General features: G+C 43.4%; 1 protein-coding gene across 1 annotated transcript; it reads right to left on the reverse strand.

Moving 5' to 3' along the window:
* Positions 1-2,573: 2,573 nt before the first annotated feature.
* On the reverse strand, positions 2,574-23,779 carry LOC143106534 (tripartite motif-containing protein 16-like). Its single transcript, XM_076270842.1, has 8 exons — positions 23,195-23,779; positions 22,800-22,895; positions 6,979-7,212; positions 5,503-5,674; positions 5,359-5,391; positions 5,090-5,149; positions 4,201-4,257; positions 2,574-3,528 (listed from the first exon to the last, which is right to left on the reverse strand). Exons 1-8 carry the CDS (start codon positions 23,771-23,773, stop codon positions 3,011-3,013), a joined length of 1,749 nt encoding a protein of 582 aa, XP_076126957.1. The 5' UTR covers positions 23,774-23,779; the 3' UTR covers positions 2,574-3,010.
* Positions 23,780-26,975: the final 3,196 nt, after the last annotated feature.

The following is a 26,975-nucleotide window of genomic DNA, read 5'->3' on the forward strand; positions in this document are numbered from 1 at the left end:
TGGCGAAGCCGCCAAACAGGAAATTACCTTGTAACTCAGCCAATCTTGGGTTGTTTGGCATGGAATTTGCTGTGACTGCTTAATGCTATATACCTGATGCAACCGCACTGAGTTACATGACAAATTTGGACTGCTGAACTGACTGCTTGGCCCCCTCATTGCTGCTTGCAGCTATATTTTTACTTGTTTTTTGTAAATGTCTTGGATGTACAACCCCAAAATCAGAAAATGTTGGGACGTTGTGTAAAATGTGAATGAAAACAGAATGTAATAATCTCCAAATCTCTTAAACTAATGTTTAGTAGCAAAAAGGAGACAACATATCAGATGTTGAAAATGACATGTTTATTTTGAATTTGATACCAGAAACATGTTTCAAAAAAAAATTAGGACAGGGGTAATAAAATGCTGGAAAAGTTGTGTAATGATAAAGAAAACAAAAGAGGAATGTTTCACAACTAATCTGGGTAACTGGCAACACAATTGGGTATGAAAATTAGCATCTCAGAGAGGCAGGGTCTTTTTGAAATAACGATGTAGGGGGTATTCATCGCTCTGTGTAAACCTGTGTGCACAAATGAGGAAACAATGTAATTGTAATGCTTCTTAACATGAAATTGTGCAGTATTTGGGGAGTTCATCACCTATAGGACATAATATTATGAAAACATTCAGAGAATCCAGAGAAATCTGTGTAGTGGGGGTCCCATGCTGGACTAGTGCTGTGTAGTGGGGGTTCCATGCTGGACTAGTGCTGTGTAGTGGGGGTCCCATGCAGGACCAGTGTGGAACTCACACAGGATCTCTGGGTTTTCTCCGGCCCACAACATCCACTGAGAAAACCCTGATTGGTTGATAAAATGCTCCAGGCTGTTCTGTTTCAATTAAATTATAGTCTGTTCTATTTATGTACGCATATGAAATAAATGTTGTGATTTAGTCCTTCTGCTTATATTTTCATGCTACATATTCTGTTCTCTGTTCATGTAAGTTAACTTTATACTTTATTGTCCTGCATTTTACCCTTCCGGGGGTAGTGTGCACACCTTCACACACATACAGTACACTTGGAGCAGTGAGCTCGGAATACTTAGTCATGTAAAATAACCCAGTCGCTTAAAATTATTTGTTTTTCCCATGGATAAGGAAATAAGAAAGTATCACAGATGTAAAAGGAAATTAAACTCTAAAATATTTTCCCCTCAAACTAGCTAATTGAAAACGTAGGCATAATGGAAATGGGGAAACATTAAGCTAAAGGCCTAAAGTAAAGTCACCAAATCAGAGCTGACAAAGTGCATGGGTAACTGCAGGGCAGCCTGTGTTCATAACTGGATATCAGCTGTAATTACGCCATCTAGTGGTGATAAAGGCTAATATGAAACAACTGAAGAGACCTCAAAGTCTGCACAGAAATGATTAACAAAATGAACTGTACTGTAGAAGCCAACTATACAGTATAGAGGCTTTTTTAGAGTTTATATTAATGATTTGTGTATTTGTATATGTTGTAGTGTATTGAGTTAGTTTAATGTCATGATTTTTTTCTGCTAGTTATAAAAGTTCACTCTATGAACTTGAGTCTGAATGAAGTCGACTCCAGTGAATCTGTGCGCATAAAGGAAATGCTCAGCATCAGCATCGTCCATTACAGGACAAAAGCAGAGACATGTAGGATATGACAGATTTACATCAAATAACTACAAAACAAATCTCATTATACATTTCTTCTTTCTATTTTCCTACCATTTCTTTATTAGATGGGTCTGTTAATATCTGTGAGCCCCCCACTGCTTATCTTGTGAACGTGTGTCAGCTCACATATCAGTGCTGTAATACCCAGTCATGTCAACAGGTGGCAGTGTTGTGGTCTGGAGAAGTCGTGGGCATCATCAGCATTTGTATTTCTAACTGCTGATTTCCCCCAGAGAGCCAGACAGATGACAAATAATTTCATAGTTGCTCTTGAGCTCTACAAATCCAAAAGAAATATATTCAAGATGTCAGAGGACTTTCTCCCCAATCCCAAAAACAAACATTACCAAGACTGATTTTATTGTGCTCTTGTCACATAAAATCAACTTTCATAATTGTAATACTTTATTACATGTATATTCATTAATAACTGTTACAGGAGCGACCCTGTGATTTGTATTATTTAATTTAAAAAGTGAATGTATGTCATAAGTATAAGTATATATACTCTTGATCCCGTGAGGGAAATTTGGTCTCTGCATTTATCCCAATCCGTGAATTAGTGAAACACACTCAGCACACAGTGAACACACAGTGAGGTGAAGCACACACTAATACTGGTGCAGTGAACCGCCTGCTACAACAGCGGCGCTCAGGGAGCAGTGAGGGGTTAGGTGCCTTGCTCAAGGGCACTTCAGCCGTTGCCACTGGTTGGGGCTCGAACCGGCAACCCTCCGGTTACAGGTCCGGAGTGCTAACCAGTGGGCCACGGCTGCCCACATGCACCGCTATATAAGATCCAATGTCTTTATCAGTCTCATAAATGTCATAAAGATTTACTAATAGTCAGCATAACCTCATAAACATGATAGTAGGCCTTCCATCAGACACGTGTCCAACCACAGAGGGACTAAAGGCCTGAAAACCTGGGGGAGGAGAAGGATGGTTAGGGGGAGCAGGAGGGAGAGGAGATGGATTATGGGAGAGGATCAGAGGGGGTGAAACACTGGGCTCATCAACACATTTCCCACCCAGTAGTTTATGTGTGGTGTGCTGATGTGTGTTCCAGCAGAGGTCCAGAGGTGCAGACGCAGAAGCTGCTGGGGTCTAGAGATGAGGGAGTGGTTTTTGTCTTTTGTTTTCCCGAAGAACACAGAATCTGAGGCAGCTGCCAGATCCTTACATGTGAGTGGTGGCTTATATGTGTGGTGATGAGATGTGATGTGTTTATGGGTGTGTGTCTGTGTGGATGTGATAACAGCATCTATCTGTATCCGGGGTCTTTACATTTCTGTCCTGCTGTATACAGTGTGGGTCACAACAGCTTCACTGATGACCTAGGATCTATACATGTAAACCCAGGGTAGAGTGTGTGAGTGAATGTGGTCTGGACTCTGTGCAGGAGGGTCATTGTGTTAGAGATGCTGTAGAAGGCCAGAGTTCCTGCCCTGTGATCCACATACACTCCTATTCTGGAGCTGGCCACTAGAGGGAGTTTAGTCTGTTTATTATTGTGCCTGAAAGAGGAACTGGAGCTAGAGAGGAACAGCCTCCAGGACTGATCATTAAGTCCAAACCCACACTCAGCACCCCCTCCTTTCCTGCTGATGCTTTTATATGAGACTCCTATATAAACCCCCCTACTCCACTCAACCTCCCAGTAACAGCGTCCAGACACACCCTCTCTACACAGCACCTGATACCACCTATCAAATCTCTCTGGATGATCAGGATATGACTGCAGCTCAGCCCCGCACTCCACCCTCCTGTTCCCCTCAGACAGATGGAGGTGTCTGTGTGCTGTGTTTGGATCCAGTGTGAAGTGACAGGAGTCTGATGGAGGAGAAGAGAAAACAGGATGAATTTATAACTTATATATTAACTGCATTTATTATACGGCTCTTCACAATGCAAGTAGAACGCTCCATTGACTTGAATGGGATTTCCGAAAGTTCTAGCGGTCATTATTTCTTGGGAAAGGACCTCTGAAAACAAGAATGACCGCTGTCAATGACAACGGAGTTTGTGCTTCTGATACGTCTTTCATATCACTACGCAAGGACTTCATTCAAACGTGAAAGCAGACGGTTGATCAGCTGTGTTCTAAAGAATGTTTGATTCAAGTTCAGCAGCGTGTGTTGTTGCGAACTATTTGTTTCTCAGCAAATGCCACGATGAACGGTAACAAATAGGCTAGGTTATGTAGGCTAAAGTGATATCGTGGGGAGTTTATTATTTCGTTTTGGCAAGTAGCCGTATAATAAGCGGGATAATGTATAGAACGCCGGTCATTACTGTGAAAATAAGTCCCTTCAGGGCGGAACAAGACCCCTCCGCTGCGCGTCGGGGTCCGGTTCGCCCTGTCGGGACTTATTTTCACAGTAATGACCGGCGTTCTATACATTATCCCTTACATATTAGTGTGTGTGTATCTGTACATATCTGTACGTAAGTGCCTCTGTGTGTGTGTGTGTGTGTGCGTCTTTGTTTGTGTGTCCAACTTACACTGCAATAGCTCCTCTCTGGTCTCTGGTTCAGGATAAACAGCCTGGACATCAGACACTAAAACAGGACATATCACTTTACTACCAATAAAACAGTTACATATCCAATATAAAGAGAATAATGATGACAGCATGGCAATTTTTAAATCACATCAGTAGATATTGTATAAAGAAGGTTATGTGGCATTATGAGCCCCCAGCTGCTTAAATCTTAAAGGTCTCTAACCCCGCACTGACAAGTAAATATGCCCCTCATCTTCATTGGGAGGATAAGGTCATGTTTAGAGGACCTTCAGTTCTAACCCACCTCAATCATTTGATTATCACAAGACAACTCCAGAAATAATGGGTGTAATCTGGTTTGGAGTGCATTTTAAAGAGACATTCCGTATAGATCTCTGTTACTAGAGGTAACGAGTACTGTTGGTACAAAACAAACTTAATTAATTTACCTACAGTAGCTCGAGTTGTTGCAGCCAGCAGCTAGAGTAGCCAGGCAGCTAGCGCTATACTCTGGGGGCATGTACATGGAGGCTCATGTATGCCTCCAGAGTGTAGCGCCAAAGATCCTTGATTACTAGCTCCATTTTAACCCTCTCTGGTAGCGCTTTTTTCATACCGACAGTACTCGATGACCTCGAGAAATGGAGATCTATGAGAAGAATGGCCAGATTTCGCCATTAAGTTTACTGTTTGTTAAAGCTAAATCCACATCTGATCTCCATCAGCTTCTGCTATTGTTTACAGTTATTGAAAAATTCAAATATCTAAAGGGCCTTAATTTGAAAGCAGGTTTTAAAGATGAAAAGATTCAGTGAAACTATCACTCCTTTACTAGATCACAGAAGTAAAGACTTGAAGGTTGTTATAATCAATCAGTAAAGACGTACTGCTTGGTGGCAGCAGCTCCTTACTGTCTGTTCTTCTGATTGGGAGTTCAGGATCAGTATCTGGGAACCAACACAGAGACACTCATTCACCCAGGATCTACAGAACAAAACAACACACATCTTGCATTGCATGTGTATTATCTTGTGTGTTACAGTACTCCACCTTTTGGGAAATGTTTGTTTGTTTAACATTTGTGACAGGCCTGTTAGCTCTGGAAGGTATTTGTATTTCTGCTGAAGATGGGAATGCAACTTAATGACAGACTCACGTTCTAAAGACTGGATGATCTGAATATGTGCCACTGTTGAGAGACACAGAACATACAGAGTCAAATGAATCCATAACAGTTTGAACATAACAGGGTCTTATAAAAGTAGTTCATCATTGTGTCCATTCTAGAGGTTTGTCCAACCTGCTGCAGATATCTTGGCTACTTCCTGCTTGAAGATGCCACCCAGTTTCTCCTCCAGCTGCACCTTCACTGCAGAGACAGATTCCTTCACAGCCTCAAAAGAGAAACTTTGGTTGATAGTCATTCTGGGTAAGTCTTTAGAGTGAGGCGGGTCTTGAAAGGATGGAATATTCTATAGAGAAAAATGTAAGTTGAGAATGTTTATTATTAATGTCATGCCGGTTGAAACTGTTCTGCAAGGAGCCCCAGTGACTGACAACATTCTGCAGAGAGAAACACAAAAGGTGAGACAGGCCACCTGAATATTCAGTCAGGGATGTTTCCCTTAAAAAGGCTGCAGACATAATGAGTTAAATCGGTTGGTTTGGTGTGTGTGTTACAGATATCCCACACCTGCAAAAAGTCATTTCAGGGACTTATCCCGAAGGAGTACCAGAAGGACCACCCCCCCCCACTCCAAAAAGAAAAAAGATAGGCCTACTTAGATACTGGAACAGCCTACACATGAATATGTTTGTTAACTACTTTTCTCTGGTCAGTACACAAAATAAGAAATGCCTATAGATAGAAATTGTAACAATAAATTATGTAGATTACTTTCACTTTTTATTTAAGCTGTTTAGGCTATACTGTTTATGTAAACTGCATATGATTGATTTAGTAAAACAGGCCAATCAGGATGCTCTCTGTCTTGCATGTGCTTCATGAACAGGCACACACACACCACAGACACACACACTTCTCTCTCTCTCGCTACACTCAGATGCACACGCAATTTGGGGCATAGTCTAGAGAGATTTTATCTCATTTGCGAGCATGAGGGAACCTCTATCAATATGAGTCTCACATAGAGAATTTTATTACAGTGTTATGTGTCTATGTGCATACTGTATGTCGTATATTTCACAGAAAGCTATCAACTCACTCTGACAGGCCTAAAAATTGACTCAGGACTGTTTCCCCCAAAGACTGGAAGTAAATGTAACTGCATGTAAAGCAATACAATCTATTTGTTACCTCATCACACATCAAGTATTAGGGGCAGCCGTGGCCTACTGGTTAGCGCTTCAGACTTGTAACCGAAGGGTTGCCGGTTCGAACCCCGACCAGTGGGCCGTGGCTGAAGTGCCCTTGAGCAAGGCACCTAACCCCTCACTGCTCCCCGAGCGCCGCTGTTGTTGCAGGCAGCTCACTGCGCCGGGATTAGTGTGTGCTTCACCTCACTCTGTGTTCACTGTGTGCTGAGTGTGTTTCACTAATTCACAGATTGGGATAAATGCAGAGACCAAATTTCCCTCACGGGATCAAAAGAGTATATATACTTATACATACTTATCATACAGCTCACATACAGATTTTTATTACACAGTGTGGTGTTTTAACATCTGTCATTTATTTCACAGAAAGTTATCAACTCAATACTTTGTCTTATTCTTTACATTTAATTTCAGTTTCAGGAGGGCAGATCAAATGTACCTTGAGGAAATTGATGTGATCCTCTGTGTGTGAAAGCTGCTCCAGCTCAGCATCTCTCCTCCTCAGCTCAGCAATCTCCTGCTCCAGTCGCTTCAGGAGTCCTTCAGCCCGACTCACCTCAGCCTTCTCCTGAGCTCTGATCAGCTCTGTCACCTCAGAGCGCCTTCTCTCAATGGAGCGGATCATCTCAGTAAAGATCCTCTCACTGTCCTCCACTGCTGTCTGTGCAGAGCTCTGTTAGGAGACACACAAAGAGGAGGGCAGGAGACACACAGAGGGAGGTGAAGCTGAAAGTGTTTCATGGTGTCAGTGGTTCTTTGTGTGTTGTAGAGATGGCAGCAGTGGCACACTTACTCACTGGGCTCACAGCAATCAGGGTGCAACAATTATAGTTTATTACTGCTAATTTAGACACTTTTCAGTCCCCATGATTCAGCATTTATATTAGATTAGATTAGATTATTATTATTGTCATTGTGCAGAGGTATAGATAGGTGGTGCATAGACAGGGCAAGAAATATCTTGTTCTCCCTATTAAGGTTGCCATGGTCATGGACACCTCAACAGGCACAGGCAAGGAGGCATCAGGCGGAGTTGGGGTGGGGGGCTTAGTTGGTTGGTTGTCACCGGGATGCAGAGCTAGAGTTCAGTAGGGTGACAGCTGCAGGAAAGGGAAAGAAGCTTCCTCTGAACCTGCTGGTTCGGGTGCGGAGAGACCTGTAACGCCTCCTGGAGGGGAGTAAAATGTAAAATGTAAATGTAAATCAGGTTTCTCAGCCAAATATACTTGCGTATACAAGGAATTTGGTCTCTGCATTTATCCCATCCGTGAATTAGGGCCTACCCTGAGCTATCTGCAACAGCCTGAAGTGTGTAACTCACAGAGCATAGAGTGAACACACAGTGAGGTGAAGCACACACTAACCCGGAGCAGTGAGCTGCCTTCCTACAGCGGCGCTCGGGGAGCAGTGAGGGGTTAGGTGCCTGGCTTAGGGGCACTTCAGCCGTTCCTACTGGTCAGGGATCGAACCGGCAACCCTCCGGTTACAAGCCCGAAGTCCTAACCAGTAGGTCACGACTGCCCCACAAAACACAGCCTGCTTTGAGGCTTCACACAGGATTCGAACCGGCAGCCTCACTGGCATAATTAGCATTGCGCTTGGCAGTGCGGCGGCTTAACCACAGTGCTACGCATTCCAGAGTGGGGTGAACAGTCTGTGGTTGGGGTGAGAACAGTCTTTGATGATGCTGCATTCCTTACGCAAGTATCACTTGCCCTGGATGGCTTCGATGGAGAGGAGTGAGGAACCGGTGATGCATTGGGCACCACCCTCTGCAGTGCTTTTCTGTCGTGGGTAGAGTAGTTGCCATACCAAACTGTGACACAGTTGGTGAGGATGCTCTCGATGGTGCAGTGGTAGAAGTTCACCAGGATCTGAGGAGACAGGTGGACCTTCTTTAGTCTTCTTAGAAAGAAAAGACGCTGGTGAGCCTTCTTGGTCAGGGTAGAGGCATTGAGAGTCCAAGAGAGGTCCTCAGAGATGTGGACACCCAGAAACTTGAAGCTGGTGACACACTCCACCTCAGTGTCGTTGTTTTCAGTGCACCACAATGTTAGGTGCTAGACCTCCTTCCTGTAGGCTGTCTCATCGTTGTTGCTGATGAGACCAATCACCGTACTGTCATCTGCAAACTTGACAGTGTTAGAGCCATGTACAGGAATGCAGTCATAGGTGAAGAGGGAGTAAACAGTCTGAGGTCTGTTGGTTAGGAACTCCAGACAAATCATTGGGAGCTCTAAGGTTCCCTTGTGGTTGATAAGATATTTTTAAAAGCGCAGAGATATATGAAGGTGCTATACCATTTAGAGCTTTGTCAGTAATTAACAGAACCTTAAAATCAATCAGGAAACAGGGAACCAGTGCAGTTCAGCTAACACAGGGGTGATGTGCTCTTTTTTCTTAGTCTTAGTAAAAAATTCTAGCAGCAGAATTCTGTTTTTGGGAGACCAATAAGAAGTCCATTGCAGTAGTCTAACTCTAACCTAGTGCTAAAGGCATGGATTAGTTTCTCTGCATTTTGTAGAGTTCAAAAAAGGCAGCACTTTGGCAATGTTTCTCAGGTATAAATAAGCTGTCTGGGTAACTTTATTAATATGGGGCTCGAAGCTTAACTCTGTATATAAGATGAAATCTAGGTGTGTAACTTTTGATTCGAGCTGGTGTGCCAGGTTCCCAAGATTAGTAAGAATGGTGTCTCGTTTTGATTTTGGTCGAAGCAAAAGTGCTAGTTTTATTTTTATTTAGCTTTAAATACAATATTTATGGATTCATACTAGAGGTGTAACGGTACACAGAAGTCACGGTTCGGTTCATACCTCGGTTCAGACATCACGGTTCGGTACGAGTTCGGTACAATGGAGGGAAAAGCAAAACAAAAATGCAGAAAGCAAATTTTTTTTATTGTGCATCTCTCAGGCTGTACCACCTAGTGTCATACAGTCTCTTCCCTGAGCTATCTGCAACAGCCTGAAGTGTGTAAGATGTAGGCTAAACAGTACAATAAGTAGGGCCTACCCTGAGCTATCTGCAACAGCCTGAAGTGTGTAAGATGTAGGCTAAACAGTGCAATAAGTACCCAGACTCCATCTGTAACTTGTAAACAAAATAAGACAATCAGGTATAAAACTGAAAATAGGCCTACAGCATCTCTTAAAAGACTGTGTGTACAGTAATAATCTACTAACTGTGAGCATATCACACTAAAAAAAATGAAATTGATCCTTTCATTTCATAAACAAACTACAACTAGAAGTCACGTGACTTTGCCCTTCGACGTTAACTAACCGTAGCATGGTTTGTTTATTAGCCTGGTTAGCGTTGACACTTTCTTTTACTGTCTATGCACTTAGATAGATAAATAGATAGATAGATAGATTGATAGATAGATAGATAGATAGATACTTTATTGATCCCCAAGGGGAAATTCAAAGGTCTCAGTAGCATGCAGACATCACACAAAACATGCACTTACAGCAGAAATGGTAAATATAAGTATAAACATATAACCAAACTCCAATGTAGAGACAGTAGAAGATAAGAAAAACTTACAAAACTAAACACTAAATATACTATATAAATTAAACAAAAAAATCCACAGTGTGCTTGAGGGTGATCAAGCATGAGACGCTTGCAGTGACAGGGCCGGGGTTGGCCTGTAGTTCTGTGTGCATGGTGAGGTGCTCAAGAGAGTGAGTGTCATGGTGTGGGTGCGAAAAGTAGTCCAACAGTTGTCCTGTAGTTCTGTGTGCATAGTAAGGTGCTCAAGAGAGTGAGTGTCATGGTGAAGGTGCAAAAAGTAGTCCAACAGTGCAAGAATAAGGTCTAGAGACCAGCATAAATAATATGGACAAATAGGAGAGTAAAGTATAATATAGACAAGGTAATATAAAAAACTATGTCAGTGCAAGAACAGGTTGAGGTAATAGGGTTACAGCCATTCAGTATTGTAGCAGAAGCCATTGGTCATGTGTGCTAATATAGCATGAAAAACAGTGTAGCAGTAAAACAGTAGTGAAAACATTAGGCTGTGGACATTAGTAAAACAGTAGTAAAGCAGTAGCGGGCAGTCAGTACTCAAACATGGAGAGGGTGGAGAGGCAGACAGACTAAGCAGAGAAGTCTATCTCTCCTCTTCCCTTTAGTGAAGCATTGAACAGTTCAATGGCCCTAGGGACAAATGACTTCCTCAGCTTTTCAGTTGTGCATGGCAGTGAGTGAAGTCTCCAGCTGATCGAGCTCTTTTGCTTTTTAATAGTGCTGTAGAGTGGATGACATTCATTGTCCAAGATGTCCAAGCAATTTTTTTTTATTGTGCATCTCTCAGGCTGTACCACCTAGTGTCATACAGTCTCTTCCCTGAGCTATCTGCAACAGCCTGAAGTGTGTAAGATGTAGGCTAAACAGTACAATAAGTAGGGCCTACCCTGAGCTATCTGCAACAGCCTGAAGTGTGTAAGATGTAGGCTAAACAGTGCAATAAGTACCCAGACTCCATCTGTAACTTGTAAACAAAATAAGACAATCAGGTATAAAACTGAAAATAGGCCTACAGCATCTCTTAAAAGACTGTGTGTACAGTAATAATCTACTAACTGTGAGCATATCACACTATTTTGCCTTCTTTTAAAAAAAAATGAAATTGATCCTTTCATTTCATAAACAAACTACAACTACCAAACTACCAGTACTCAAACATGGAGAGGGTGGAGAGGCAGACAGACTAAGCAGAGAAGTCTATCTCTCCTCTTCCCTTTAGTGAAGCATTGAACAGTTCAATGGCCCTAGGGACAAATGACTTCCTCAGCCTTTCAGTTGTGCATGGCAGTGAGTGAAGTCTCCAGCTGATCGAGCTCTTTTGCTTTTTAATAGTGCTGTAGAGTGGATGACATTCATTGTCCAAGATGTTGATCAGTTTGTTCAGGGTCCTTTTGTCAGATATTGAAGTGATGCACTCCAGTTTAGCTCCCACTACAGAGCCAGCTTTCCTTACCAGCCTGTCAAATCGCCCAGCATCCTTCTTCTTTGTGCTTCCTCCCCAGCATACCACTGCATAGAAGAGGACACTGGCAACAACAGGAGGAGCTTGCCGAGGAGCTTGCTGCACACATTGAAGGACCACAGCCTCCTCAGAAAGTACAGCCTGATCTGCCCTTTCTGGTAGAGTGCGTCAGTGTTGGCTGACCAGTCCATTTTATTGTCCAGGTGGAGACCCAGATACTTGTAGGTGCTTACCACCTCCACATTGACCCCATCAATGGAGACTGGTAGCAGAGCGGGCTTAGACCTGCGGAAATCCACCACCATCTCCTTGGTCTTTGAAGTGTTGAGTTGAAGGTGATTGAGTTTGCACCATTGCACAAAGTCCTCCACCAGGCTCCTGTACTCCTCCTCTTGCTCGTCCCTGATACACCCCACAATTGCAGTATCATCAGAAAACTTCTGCATGGCATGACTCGGTGTTGTAGCAGAAGTCAGATGTGTACAGGGTGAACAGGACTGGAGAGAGCACAGTTTCCTGTGGCGCTCCGGTGCTGCTGATCACAGTCACAGTGTCAGAGAGACAGTTCTTCAGTCTGACGAACTGTGGTCGCTCGGTCAGGTAATCTGTAATCCAGGTTACCAGGTGAGCGTCCACACCCATCTGCAAGAGCAGACTCCCAGTCTGAGGGGTTGGATGGTGTTAAAAGCACTTGAGAAATCAAATAACATGATTCTCACAGCACTTTTCCCCTTGTCTAGGTGAGACTGTGTCCTGTGTAGAAGATAAGTGATGGCATCGTCCATGCCCACTTTCTCCTGGTATGCAAACTGTAACAGGTCTAGTGCATGGCATACCTGGGGTCTGAGCATACCTAAGACCAGTTGCTCCATTGTCTTCATCACATGTGATGTTAGAGCGACAGGCCTGTAGTCATTAAGCTCACTGGGGTGTGACGTGTTGCCAGAACACCGACCGTATGGACCACAGAACGATAGCACAAAACCAATACGTCTTACAAGGCGAAAACGCAGAAAGGCTAGATTCAGCGCTAGCTATCAAGGTAATTTCTCTGATCTAGAAAATATGATTAGACAAATTAGGAAAGAAACTGACCAGGAATTGAATCGTAATGTTAAACCAATGACCTTGCAACCTACTATTGAATTAAGTCTACCTGAAAATGTGGAAGTGAATGAATGTGCTGAAACAGATGTTGAACAATGTGCTGGATTACTGAACCAGATTACCCTGACCTCAGGAATACTTGATGATTATTGAATGTGAATAAAAGAAAGGAAAATGAATCATTATTGCAAACAATGACCTCATAATAAATAATAAAATGCGATGAATGAAATGTATCATTACAAGTATTTTAGTAGCCTGACCTTGTAAAGTCTAGGGAATTATGCATGTAAAGAATTGTATGCCTCAAACTGTGAAATGGATAAAGTGCCTTAAACTGTTTAAATGAATGTATTCAGATTGCATTGTGTGAAGAGTTAATGCCATAAGTGTTTGTAACCTGTAAGAATGTAACCGATCTCTCTTGATGACTGTAAGTGTATGTTGTTAAATGTAATGTGTCACATTGTTTTAATTGCCATTGAATGTAAACTGTTTGTGTAACCTCTGGAAACTATCTGTAAACCTGAATGTAATGTATCATCTCCGAAATGTAACCCGGAGAAGTATGTAATGCGTGTTATCTTAAATTGTTAGTTAAGATCAGTGACTTCTAGAATGTATTAGCTATTGTGAGAATATTCCCAGCTATATTCCCAGCTACCGTGAGAATGTTCCCAGCTAACGTGAGAATATTCCCAGCCCTCGTGGGAAGCTTCTAGAAGGTAAACTGTCGTGGGAAAATAGGATTGATTTGTCTCAGGAATGTCCACCTAGTATAAATAGGGGTCGAACTAAACGATCGGGGCTGCTGCTTCTTTTTTCTTCTACTGCTACGTGCTTTTTGCTGTTACGCTTGATTGTTAGGATTCGTTGTCCGTACTTCGTTGAGAAGCTAAGTGTTGGAACTTTGTGACAGGCTGAAGCCGCGGATCGTAACTCCGCACCACCTGTTGCCGGGATCGCACTGCTACTCCGACAGTGAGAGACTGCCGAACGACTATCAGCGGATTTTTCCCTTTTTTTGAGGACTTACTTTTTTTCGTATATTCTCTTTTTCTCCGTTTGTGGATTACTATTGTATTTTCTGCCCCAATTGTGGATTTACTACTTTTACTGTATTCTCTTTTGTGGATTTACTTTTTTATATTTTCTACAACATTGTAACCTGCAAGTGGATATTACGCCGCATTTTGTTAACATCACCAAAGTGCTGAAAAGTAAAGAACTCATTTAACCTTGGCATCCAATTCTTCAAGCAGTATTTTTGTCTTTTCTTGGTCTTTCTACGAATTCCAGCAGGAGGGTAAGATAACTGGTTTCTTCTGTGGTTATTCATCTGCTCTGTCTAAGACTTGGGTTAGTTGGTCTTGGGTGCTGCTGGCCGGTAACCAAATCTCCATCCTTATAAAACCTGAGCAAGAAGTAGCCTATAACCTGTGTCTCTAGATAAACTCTAGGGTCAAACATCTTCGCACGTTAGCCAACTGTTCGAGACCTAGGCGTAGTTGCTCCTTATTTCATAAACATCTCAATAAGCCCACCACGGAAGCCTGATCAGCTTCCAAGGGGGATATTTAAAATTAGGAGTAAAAAGGTTATCTGCGCCGCAGAGGGAAGACGTGCGACTTCACTCGACAGTAGGTCCCTGCTATCTACAATAACCTCAAGGGAGGTATGGTGGATCTTAACTGCCTATAGGCCTGGTGTCATAAAGCACGCTGGACAACCATGTTGCTGAACTGTTAGTTTATTAACTATTCGTATTTGCGCATGTCTCATACATGTTCACACATGAACCAATCAGGTGGCTGATCAAACTAAGACTATTCATCACATCTCCCCCCTTTTAAAGATCAACTGTCACCTTTGACAAAACAAAAGAAGCAACACATTGGAGTGCTTTACTGCAAATATGTTAAACATCACTTCTTATACAACCTATCTATTCCCCAGTCTTATTCTTATGAAAATAAAATAAACTAGGCTACAACTAAGGATAGCTCAATAGAGACTTTCTAAAGATTTCCCATTGTCCTGTTTACGGCTGGAAGCGTAGTGGTTTCCTTATCACACGTCCACAGCGTGTGGTCTTGGGCGAAGCCTGTTCTGGGGTATGGGGAATGGCCATGGTAGCCTCGGCTCTGGGAGAGGGTGTCCCTTTGCTCTTCACAAGTAGTGGCTCACTCAGAACCACGGGTGGGCCCTCTTCCTCAGCGTCCGTTGCACAATCAGGTGATACCGGTTCGTGTTGACTTTGCCCGGGTATGGCTTGTAGATGTTTACGATTCCTCCGGAACTCTCCTTGGTCAGTTGTGATGTAGTAAGACCTTGGCTGTTCTGCCTGACGACTGACCGTTCCTTTTGTTGTCCACCCCTTTTCACCATCGAGCTTTATCCTCACAGGGTCACCTGGATGCAATGGCGACAAGGACCTGGCACCATGACGGCGATTGTAGAAGTACTGGTAAGATTCTTTTGCTTTACGATCCTTTTCTTCCACACTTCTCAAATCGGGCCATGCAGGGACCAAGTTGCTTGCTATTGTTGGAACCGTTGTCCTCAGGTGTCTCCCCATAAGCAGTTGTGATGGACTGCAGCCTGTGGATGCAATTGGAGTTGCTCGGTATGCGAGGAGAGCTAAGAAAGGGTCATTCAGCTTCAGTATTCAGTATTGCTGAACAGCCCGTTCCGCCTCACCATTTGATTGCGGATAGTGAGGACTAGATGTCACATGGACAAAGCCATACTGTCTTGCAAATGCCTTAAACCCGGCAGATGTAAACTGGCGTGCGTTGTCAGAACATAGCCGTTCCGGAATGCCAAACCGCGCAAACATGCTCTTCAGTTTGCCAATCACTCTCCTACTCGTCATGTCCATCAAATGGGAGATTTCAATAAATCTTGAATAATAATCCACGACAACAAGGTATTGCTGGCCATTTGTTTCACAGATATCAGCTCCAAGATGTCTCCAAGGGCCTGGTGGTAAGTCTGTGGTTAACAGCGGCTCTTTGCATTGCGTTGGCCTATTGATCTGGCATGTCTGGCATTCACTCACTTTGCGTTTTAGATCGGCACCAATGCCTGGCCACCACACAGAGAGGCGTGCCCTCTCACGGCACTTACTGAGGCCTTGGTGGCCTTCGTGAATGCGATCCAATACTTCATCTCTCATTTTGGTTGGAATCACAATTCTTGTTCCATGTAAGAGAAGACCTTTGGACTCGCTCAAGAGCCCCTGCTGGTTAAAGTAGGCACGCAAATGGACAGGTAACATTTTGAAATGTTTAGGCCACCCCTGCTGGACATATTTGAGAACTCTTTTCATTTCCTCATCAGTGCTGGTAGCCTGCACTATTTCCAGTAACTTTTGTGGAGAAGCAGGCAGATGTTCTTCCACGCTGGCTATGTAAGCCTCAACTTCCTCTTCGAAGTCGGACCGCTCTGTCTCTGTCAAGGGGTGCCTGGATAGTGTATCCGCGATAAGTAAAGACTTTCCTGGGGTATACACTGCCACAGGATTGAAACGCATCATCCTAATTAAGAGTCGCTGACAGCGGATGGGAACTTCATCAAGGTTTTTCAGATTAATCAAGGGAACCAAAGGTTTATGGTCCGTTAGCACCTTGAACGACTCCAGGCCACAGAGATATCGTGACAGTTTCTCACACGTCCACACCGAAGCCAGACACTCCTTTTCTATTTGAGCGTAGCGTTTCTCCGCTCCGGTGAGAGTACGTGAACAAAAAGCCACTGGGAGCATCTTTCCATCATGCTCCTGGAGCAAGGCGCCACCTATCCCATAACTACTAGCATCCGCTGTGACGACGGTCGGCTTGTTCACATCATAATAAGCTAATGCTGGTGCTGTGACCAACATGTCTTTCACCTTAGCAAATGCCGCCTCTTGAGTCCTGTCCCAACGCCATACTGAGTCAGCTCTTAGCAGCTCGTTCAGTGGCTGAAGCACAGTAGCACTGTGAGGCAGGTAGCGGCAAAGGTAGTTTATCATGCCCAATATCCGTTTCAATTCAGTCCGATTTTGGGGCCTACCTAGGTCTCGAATAGCACGAACCTTGTCGGGGTCAGGGCTAATGCCCGCTTCGCTTAGCCGATGGCCTACAAAGCTCAACTCCTTTTGACCGAAGAAGCACTTTTCCTTCTTCAACTTTAGCCCTGAGGCTTCAATGGTCCGCAACACCTCCGCAAGCCTGCAGTCATGTTCCTCACGCGTGCGGCCATATACCAGGACATCGTCCATGAAGCAGCAAACCCCCTCCGTGTCCCGAAGCAGCTCCGTCATGAGTTTCTGAAAAATTTCGGGAGCACTTGTGATAATCTACTTGTGATCACTTGTGGTAATCTACGGAAGCAGTACCTCTTGAAGGGAGTTATAAAGGTGGTCAATTTCCTACTGTCATCGTCTAATGGGATCTGCCAAAATCCGCTTGCAGCATCCAAACTGGAGAAGACTGTTGCCCCAGACAACTTAGAGATAATGTCTTCTAGCGTTGGCAGCACATACTTCTCGCGAATTACAGCCTCGTTTAGTCGCTTGAGATCCACACATATTCTGATTCCCCCATTCTTTTTGGCAACAGGTACCACTGGGGCACACCATGGAGTGGGCTCTGAAACTTCTTCAATCACGCCCAACCGCTCCATCCGATCCAGTTCTTGTTTGACTTTTGTTAGCAATGGGATCGGTACTCTGCGAGCTACATGGATGCTATATGGTTCGACTGTGCTTTTGAGCATTATTCTAACTGGTTTGCATGCTAGCAATCCCAATGAGCCAAACACATTCTCACTTACTTCCTCTATTCTTTTAATTAGCCCCATCTGTATGGCAGTGCTGCGTCCAAGCAAATTTCCTACATGGGCCCCTCTCACTACATAGGCATCAATCACATAAGGCTTTCCATTTGCGCTCACTTTTGTTTTCAGCTGGCCTAGACATTCCAGCTTGCCTCCTGGACTGTTGAGAATGACATTGGTTTTGTTCAGTGGTATTTTACTTCTCAGTCCTTTGTAGCTTATTTCAGACATTACAGTAGCATCTGCACCTGAATCAATTTTAAAACTGATAATTTGCCCATCAAATATGATATCGGCCATCCATGGTGGAACTGGTGCACTTTGACACTGGACTGAACCAAGGAACAACTCTGAACCCTCATCTTCATAAGATGTTACTTCTTGAACCACTTTTGTGTGGCAAACCACTGCAAAATGGCCAATCTTGTTACACTCAGCTTTTTTAGCAGGGCAGTATTCTTTAAACCCGTGTGGATTGTTACATCTTGTGCATTTCTTTCTTTCACTATATTCATTGTCTTTGCCTTGTCTTTTTCTCTGGCTATCAGCATTATTTTTCATTCCTCTGCCTCTACCGCGATTTCGTTGGGAGAATTTAACCTCCTCCAGTTTAGTTCCGTTTTGCTCATAATTTTGAGTCTTAATGAGCTCGTGGCTCCGTGCCATCTCAATTGCTCTGGCCAACGTCAGTGCTCCTTGTAACTGCAACTTTTCTGATAGAGATTTGTCTCTTAATCCGATAACAATTCTGTCCCTGATGTATTCATCTTTCAATTCGCCAAAATTACAATGTTCAGAGAGCTCGTAGAGCCCTCTCACGAACGCCTCCACTGTCTCCCCTTCACCCTGACGGCGTTGATGAAATCGCGCACGTTCATATATCACATTTCTCCGGGGAATGAAGTGCTCATCAAACTTCTGTATCACGACCTCATAATTATCCTTATCATTGTCCTGGTCAAACACAAATGACTTAAAGACGTTCTCAGCCTCCTTTCCCATTGAGTACACTAGAGCACTGACCTGCACGTCGCCATCTTCTAAAGAAAGTTTCGTTGCAATTCTGTACCGTTCAAACCTCTGTCTCCATTCCGGCCATTCACTCGGCCTCTCAAACGGGAAACTTTCCGGCGGCGTGAACTTGAGCATCTTCACTTAAGACAGGCGTTTCACAATAACTTTGACGATATGACTGAGCACTAAACCGCTTCTGACACCATGTCATAAAGCACGCTGGACAACCATGTTGCTGAACTGTTAGTTTATTAACTATTCGTATTTGCGCATGTCTCATACATGTTCACACATGAACCAATCAGGTGGCTGATCAAACTAAGACTATTCATCACACCTGGGGTTACGTCTGAGCTGAGAAGCGGCTGACGTTGACTAGGTTCTGGGGGTTACCTGCAGGGGGCAACACAGGTGTGGCTTCTTAGGGACGGGGGTGAGACATGATGTCTTCCACAGTGTTGGAACTTTTCCGAGACGTAGACTCAAGTTGAAGATGTGCTTCAGTGGCTCCCCCAGTTCAGCAGAACAGGCCACTTAACACTACCAGCTCCTCATGTGAGAAGTTACAAGTTACCCTAACATAAAGGTAATTACCACACGATTTACATAGCTTTCTGTCATTACGAAATAATTTAATTTAAGCCATAGGTTTTGGCCCTATTTGTATGTGTATCCAAAGGCTGGTGAAGCGCAGGGGAAGTTTTTTTTCTCGTTTCAGTGATTGGTAGCCTACATCATCTGGGTGATGGCTTCGAATATGTGTAGCATGTTCGATATATTTCCACTCACATACTCAACAACTGCTGAACAACGGCGACACACAGTTTCATCTTATCCACCACTCTCTCGCCTGTAGCCTACTAGGCTACTTAACTAAAGTTCTCAAACCTTAAAAGAGACCAGAGGATCCTCTAAAGCAGTGGTCCCCAAACTACGCCCGCCACCTCATTTTGGGTGGCCCCCCAAAACATGTCTGTGGTATATAGCATCTGGCCCACACGGGAGTACGACATCGTCAAACTATAACCTCCGTAATTTCCCCCATTCATTCTCTATGGCGAGTCTAACAATACACATGTAATATTCTTTTTGTCCACTGGTGGTTGTTTTGGCGCTGTTTCGCGTTTGCCATCGAAAACGGAATGAACCTACCTGCAAACAATGTAAGAGGCCTATGCTGACTGCATCAGTGCTCAAAGTATTCTAAAAGTTTATCAATTAATTGTTAATACCTAACTAACTTCTATTTCTGGGACTTTCTGGGATAATTATTTCTATTTTTTATTCACTCTTCAAATGTTCATACAAATTCACAAAGTTCTCATCAAGTGAGTGAAAGTTAGAATGGTGGTCATTTCAGATGTTTTTGCCAGCAAGTCTCATAGTTTGAGAACTTTAAATTATTTGTAGGATATTGCTTGTTCACAACTTGAGCTGTGTATGCAAAGACACAGAGTTCACACATTTTAAATAAAATATACTTTTGGGACTCCCTGCTAATACTTTTGGGAATGCTAAAGTCTTTTTATCAGTATTATTTCATTTGAGCTACATTTTACATGGTATGATGGCAATATAAACACAGCTAACAATGGTATTAAATTGCAGTAGCCTATGATTAAATGTAATGGAATATTCAACTAAGGCAGACTGTTGTTGTTCACAGCACAAAGGTATTTATGGTTACTGATATACTCCGAGTGTCTGGCCCTCTCTTAGAGCCAGGCATAGTGAGCTGGCCCTCGGAAGAAAAAGTTTGGGGACCACTGCTCTAAAGCGTCCTACATAAGCGTACTACATACTCGCGGCACCCGTAGCGCGACAATGTGACGTCAAAATTGCGTAATTTCCTGTCGTACCGATCCACTAGCACTATTTAAACTACTCAATGCAATCTCAAATCCTCACCAGAAACACCAACAGTCAATATCATCCAAATCCTAGTTTTGTCTGTTTTATGGACTACTAGGTGGTCGTGGAAGAGATCGTTAAAACATTATTTGTCTTGTAAGCGGAAACAACGTTTCACAGGCACCGTTGTGGTAGAACAAAGGACCTACAACCTCGTCCTTTCATTGGATAGTCGCCTCGCGTTCAACGGATTCATTTGCATAAAGATGGGCATCGCCCAGCTTTTTGACGCGCGACATTATGTCAAATGCAGCGCTGCCTTCCCGGAATGCTTTGCGGGTGCGTTAAAGTCGCTTGACGTCACCCATAGGACTAGAGTGGAATGCGACACGACAAAATGAAGTGAAGTGCTAGTGGATCTGCACCGTAACTCTTGTGGGTCGCCACCACTCGCTTAATGCTGCTATCTCTGACTGACTGACTCGACCAACGACCTGACATAAAAATAACATAGGCGCCAATCAGAGCTTCAGAGCTAAGGCGAGGGTACAGATTAGCGTTAGGTGTCGCTAAAGAACTCTCATAACTCTCGTACTTAACAGTAATTGCGCATTACATTAATTAATCCGCACACGAGTTTTATGTATTTTTATACCGTGTATTCTCTGTGTAAATTCATGCACCGAACCGTGACACCCGTACCATTTCGGTTCAATACCAATACATTAACCGTTACACCCCTAATTCATACTCATCATTAGCAAGCAATGGAATAAAAAGGGAGAATGTTATGACAAACAACCGTATATCTGTGTCTGTGTGTACAGTATAGCACATCAACACAGCTGCAATAATGAAAACTAGATGTACCGCAGAGCGGTACAAAATATGACCGCCGCCCAGTCCAGCACATTTTTTCCACAAAAAGAAATCACGCTGAAAGGCCTATATGATTCTAACTGTCTCACTAAATTGCATTATCCACACTCAATTCTCACTGGTATCTGCTAGACAACAAGTACCAAAACATGATTAGTTCATAGATTTCACATGTAAAATTAATTTTATACAACCCCACCTGTTTGTGTTATGTTTATGTTATGTGTGTGGGTGTGTGAGTGTGTGTGTGTGAGTGTGTGTGTGTGTGTGTGTGCGTGCTTGTGTGTGTGCCTGCGTATGTGCCTGTGCATGCAAGCGTACATATGTCTACTGTGTGAGTATGTGTCATACGTATGATTACTGTGAATTTATGTGTGTGTGTGTGTGTATCTGTTTGTGCACATGTGTGCACATGAAATGGGTTAACATGACCCCTGGATGCAAACATACGGAAAAAAATGGTCATCCTAGGCCCTACAGTTCTCAAGATATTCGCAGAGAACTGTGTCTGCCCTACCCTCCTTTCGGGGGGTCCAGTCCAGCGGGGGGGCTACAGATCAAAACAAAAATGACGGTTCCATGCTATCCATGTGGGGGTACATGCCCACCAAGTTTTGTGTACCCCGGTCTTTCAGTGTCCCGGGAATCCTTGTTGGTGTACGTCACTAAATGTACACATAAATTATTTTATTGTAAGGCCCCCCATGAACGAAAGTACACAAAACTTGGCATGCATTCGGAGGGTGTCATAATGATCCTATACTTTTAATTTCGTGCAGTTTTGACCTTGTCAGCCAGAGATATTGTGATGAAAACACCTAATTTTTTGCTTTTTAATTTTTAACTAGGTGGCGCTATACATGAAATAAGTGGTAATGGGATGGGTTGACATGCCCCCTTAAGACCAACATACATAAAAAAGGTGGACCTCCTAGGCCCTATGGTTCTCGAGATATTCACAGAAAACTGTCTCTGGCCACCTACAGGCCAGTTGGTGTATAGTAACATAAATGAATTTATTGTGTGGCCCCCCATGAACGGAATTCCACAAAATTTGGCGTGCATACAGAGGGTGTCATAATGATGCTACACTTCCAATTTCGTGCAGTTTTGACTATGTTAGGTCACAGATACCTTCAATTACAACACCTCATTTTTACTTTTTTGTGTTTAACTAGGTGGCGCTATACATGAAATGAGTGGTTATGGAATGGGTTGACATGGCCCCTTGAGATCAACATACAAAAAAAAATGGTCCTCCTAAACCCTACGGTTATCGAGATATTCACAGAAAACTGTGTATGCCCTACCCTCCTTTCGGGGGGTCCAGTCCAGCGGGGGGGCTACAGATCAAAACGAAAAACGATGGTTCCATGCTATCCATGTGGGGTTACATGCCCACCAAGTTTCGTGTACCCCGGTCTTTCAGTGTCCCGGGACTCATTGACGGAAATTTGGGCATGCGAAAAAGAAAAAAAAAGAAACAAAATCTGACTAAACCTATATGACCGCCGCTTCGCTGCGCGGCGGTCATAATAACATGTGAGAGGTGAAACCTTCATCTGTCTGCTGTTACCTTGTCTACTCACCTTGAGAGTCTCCACAGCCTTCCTCAGCTCCTGCAGCTCCTTCTCTCTCTCCTGGATTCTCTGCTGGAATCTCCTCTGGGTCTGCCCCAACTGCTTCTGTTGATAAAAACAGACATATACTTCACCATAAGTTTCATTGCACATCCCCATGAACTTTCAGTTAGACCACTGACAGTAACTTTCAGTAGACAGTAAACATTAAATTGTAAGTCAAAACCTATAAAGCATTGTAGGCCTATTTTTCGCAACATATGACTGATTTCATACAACACTGGATTGTGCACCTGATATTTATTTCCTGGTTATTATCTTCTCAAAAGGGCAAGGAAGTCATTAGAGAATATGACTACCTGTTGAGAAGTAAAAGGCTCCATATGTGTAGCTCCAGTACTCACCTGTTTGTTTTTCCATTCTGCAGCAGCTGTGACTGTGTCATGGCCTTTATGTTCGTCCATCGTGCACAGATAGCAGATACAACTCTGATCAGTACGACAAAATATTTCAAACATCTTCTTATGTTCAGAGCAGATCCTCTCCTGTAGCTGGCCTGTGGCATCAATCACTAAGTGTCTTCTTGGGTTTGCATCATTGTGAACTTTGAAGTGACTTTCACAGTAAGACACCAGACACTCCAAACAGGACTTCACAGCTTTGAGTTTTTTCCCGGTGCAGACATCACACTCCATATCTCCAGGTCCGGCATAATTGTGAGCCGTAGCTTTGATTCCGGACTTCCTACATCTCTCCACCATTTCAGCAATCAGAGGGTTTTTGTAGAGGACAGGTCTGGGAGTGAAGACATGTGTGCACAGGGGGCAGCTGTAGACTCTTTCCTGATCCTCCTGATCCCAGCAGCCCTTAATGCACCTCATACAGAAAGTATGTCCACAGTGAATAGTCACTGGATCCTTCAGCAGCTCCAGACACACTGGACATGTGAAAGATTCTTCCTCCCGAGAAATTGCCTCCGCCATTTTCTAGCTCTCACACACACCACGCACACTCTGAGAAGCAGCAGCAGAGTGAGAGTTGAGTTTCGTTTCTGTTTTGCTTCATCAGAACTCTTCTTCTTCTTCTTCTTCTTTTGAGTTTTATGGCGGTTGGCAAACCAACTTAACGGTGCATTACCGCCACCGACTGGGCTGGAGTGTGAATCAAGAGATATTGGAACTTAACTAAATGAATATTCATCAGAACTCTCAGGAGGAGGACAGGTAGGGTGGTTGGGGGAGGGTGGGGATGAGCGAGCAGCCAATCAGATACCTGTGTGTGTGTCTTACAGTTTCTCTTGATCGCTTTGATGCTTGTGTCAACTCTGACATCATGTTTTCAAAACAGTTAACACCCATGACTGAACAAAAGTACTCTGGCCAAAATTACACATTATACTCTGGCCAAAATTACACATTAGATATGAGAACAGCTCATGTGAGGGTGTGGAGATATGAGAACAGCTCATGTGAGAGTGCAGAGATATGAGAACAGCTCATGTGAGTGTGTGGAGATATGAGAACAGCTCATGTGAGTGTGTGGAGAAATGAGAACAGCACTCATGTGTTCTGATAAAAGGCATATTTCAGCATGACACAGCACATCAAACCAGTTTTGCAAGGTTCATCTGTCAACAGATTTGTTTTGTATATAAGCGAAATCAAGAGATTTGATGAGGGATATACAATACTTGTATTTGGAGTTACGTGAGGTTGAAGGAGAAATCCAGCAATTTTTCATATAGAACTGTATAGATCTGATAGGTCACTGTGACGGCCTGTTAGGCCTTCTGCTCGTTAGGCTGTTTTCTTTCTACTTGTTTTCAGGTGTGTTCAGGACCTAACAGGCTGATGAGCTGCACCTGTGTGCAGGTGTGCAGATAAGAGGACCACTTCCTCTCCCCTTGAGAGGGCCATTCTTACTTTGGGTTTTGGACATGCAACACTGCACTCAGACACATTGCAAACACACAACATCCATGCATTACTGATGACTGACTTTGACCCACCTCACACTGTTTGTTGGTTATTTGGTTAGTTTGGTTAGTAAATCTATATTTTAGTTAGAGATCCAACCTCTCGACTCCCTCTTTTTGTGGCCTTACCCCTAGGCCATAACATGGGGGCTCGTTTAAACAAACCTTTTTTCTGTTAGTTTACATTTAAGTCGCACATTCGTTTTTGTATTTGATTGTTCTGTGTTTGCTCCCTTTAGGTTCACGTGCAATTGTCTTTGGTTCTCACTTGCCTTGCCTTGCTCAGGTGCAGGAGGTCAGAGTGAATTTGAAGTCCAGAGAGTCTGGCATTTGATGCATGTAGCACATTCGTTGGACAATTGGCATGTGTTCCTTTTTGTGTGGGAGTACAGTATGTTGGGATCACCTGGATGTGTCTGCTCAGGTGCAGAGCATCAGGTAGGCTAGCGCCGGAAATCCCAGTTTGTCCTTTGGCGCCGGTAGGTGCAATAATTTGGTTAGCAGTCGTAGCACTTGATTGGTGTCTGCTTAGGTGCAGGCCAGCAGGTGTGATTTGGTTTAACTGCTGCTTGCCTAGTCGTTCGGTGTAGTGCCGTAGTCTAGTGCGAGTTTTGAGTCTTAGGTTCTCGCATATAGGTTTGAGTACCATTTTTAAAAATGTGAGGTTTGTGATTTGGTTGCATTGGTTTGATTACTATTTTTGCAAGAAATTGTATTTTGTCGGCTTTGTTAATGTTTGTGAGTTAAGAGAATGTGCGACATATGTTTTTCCGTGACTTGCCACAGGCTGGTCTATGGTCATTGGAACCGTATTAACAAAGTTTTGCCGACATTTGTCTCTGCAATAGGATTTATCTCCTGTGTTTGGTGAGTGCGTTGCACTTCTTTGAAGGGGGGCGAGAGGTTGGTTGGATAATTTGGATTTGTTTTGCTCAGTTATTGGCTGAATTTGTCGGAGGTAAATGGCCTTTTGGCTTATGTTGGTCCTAGCTTTTGTAGTTTTGTCTTGTGCCGTTGCTTAAAAACCATTGTTTGCCACTTTAATTTGCAATGCTCTGTTTTCCCTGTTGGGCTTTAGTGGCGTTTCCCCTTTGGGTTGCGTCAGGGGGGTAGTGTTGTGGCAATGCGGTTCGTGTCAATCATCTTTGGATGATTTGTCTCGGGAGCACGTCCGTGGGAATTTGTGGGGTTGCCTATTGCAGGTCGCTTTGCAAACCCGCTGGTTTAAGGTGCACAACAACCCGCCGCAAATCCTCATGAAGACCATAGGTAAGTTTAGCTAGCTTTGGGGCAACATAGTTAGTGGGAAAACTTCTAGGGTTAGTTTTGCCTCATGCCAGCTAAAGTGGTAAACGCCTGCCTACTTTTTATAATTTGTTAGTTTTGTCTTAGATTTGCTCTACATTTGAACTGTCCGTGTGTTTTTTGATTTGTTCAGCAAGGGCACATAATTCAATTCGGACTAAGATTTTGAATTTGCAGAGCATTAGAATGCCACTGTGATTTGCTTCTTCTTGACATCTCCCTTTTACTTTTTCCCAGGGTAAGCTGGAGTGCTGAGATTGAATGTGGTGCAGACGATACATTTTAATAATTGCATATTGTAATTTAATGTAAATTTTCCATATTGGCTGTTTTTTGGACCCGATTGATTTAAAATTCAGAAACCTATGGTTTCTGTTTCATGGGGGAGGATGTGACTGCCTGTTAGGCCGTTTTCTTTCTACTTGTTTTCAGGTGTGTTCAGGACCTAACAAGCTGATGAGCTGCACCTGTGTGCAGGTGTGCAGATAAGAGGACCGCTTCCTCTCCCCTTGAGAGGGCCATTCTTACTTTGGGTTTTAGACATGCAACACTGCACTCAGACACATTGCAAACACACAACATCCATGCATTACTGATGACTGACTTTGACCCACCTCACACTGTTTGTTTGTTATTTGGTTAGTTTGGTTAATAAATCTATATTTTAGTTAAAGATCCAACCTCTTGACTTTTGTTGTGGCCTTACCCCTAGGTCATAAGTCACCGATACATTCAGTACGAAAAAATTGGTAAAGCAGTCAGGCATTTGGTATAGCGCTACAGTCTGGGGGCATAAACATGGGCATAGACTGGAGCACTTAGCTGCCTGGAAGCTCTAACTGTTCGAGCTAGGAAAGTTGAGCTAGGTAGAACCGATTGTTTGTGCGTTTTTTTTCGTACCGACA

Source organism: Alosa pseudoharengus, unplaced genomic scaffold (assembly GCF_046254945.1).
Source record: "Alosa pseudoharengus isolate Yale_2024_CS ecotype anadromous, Long Island Sound unplaced genomic scaffold, YU_APseudo_1.1 YU_APseudo_1.1_scf_6, whole genome shotgun sequence".
Lineage (NCBI taxonomy): Eukaryota > Metazoa > Chordata > Actinopteri > Clupeiformes > Clupeidae > Alosa > Alosa pseudoharengus.

Bases quoted from the DNA above. Each gene is read 5' to 3' on its own strand.
- LOC143106534 (XM_076270842.1), bottom strand. From the start codon at position 23,773: ATGGCGGAGGCAATTTCTCGGGAGGAAGAATCTTTCACATGTCCAGTG. The intron at 5,675-6,978 runs GTACATTTGATC...TTTTCTCTATAG, and splicing joins ATCACATCAATTTCCTCAAG to AATATTCCATCCTTTCAAGA. The intron at 3,529-4,200 runs GTAAGTTGGACA...CTCCTCCATCAG, and splicing joins CAGAGAGGAGCTATTGCAGT to ACTCCTGTCACTTCACACTG.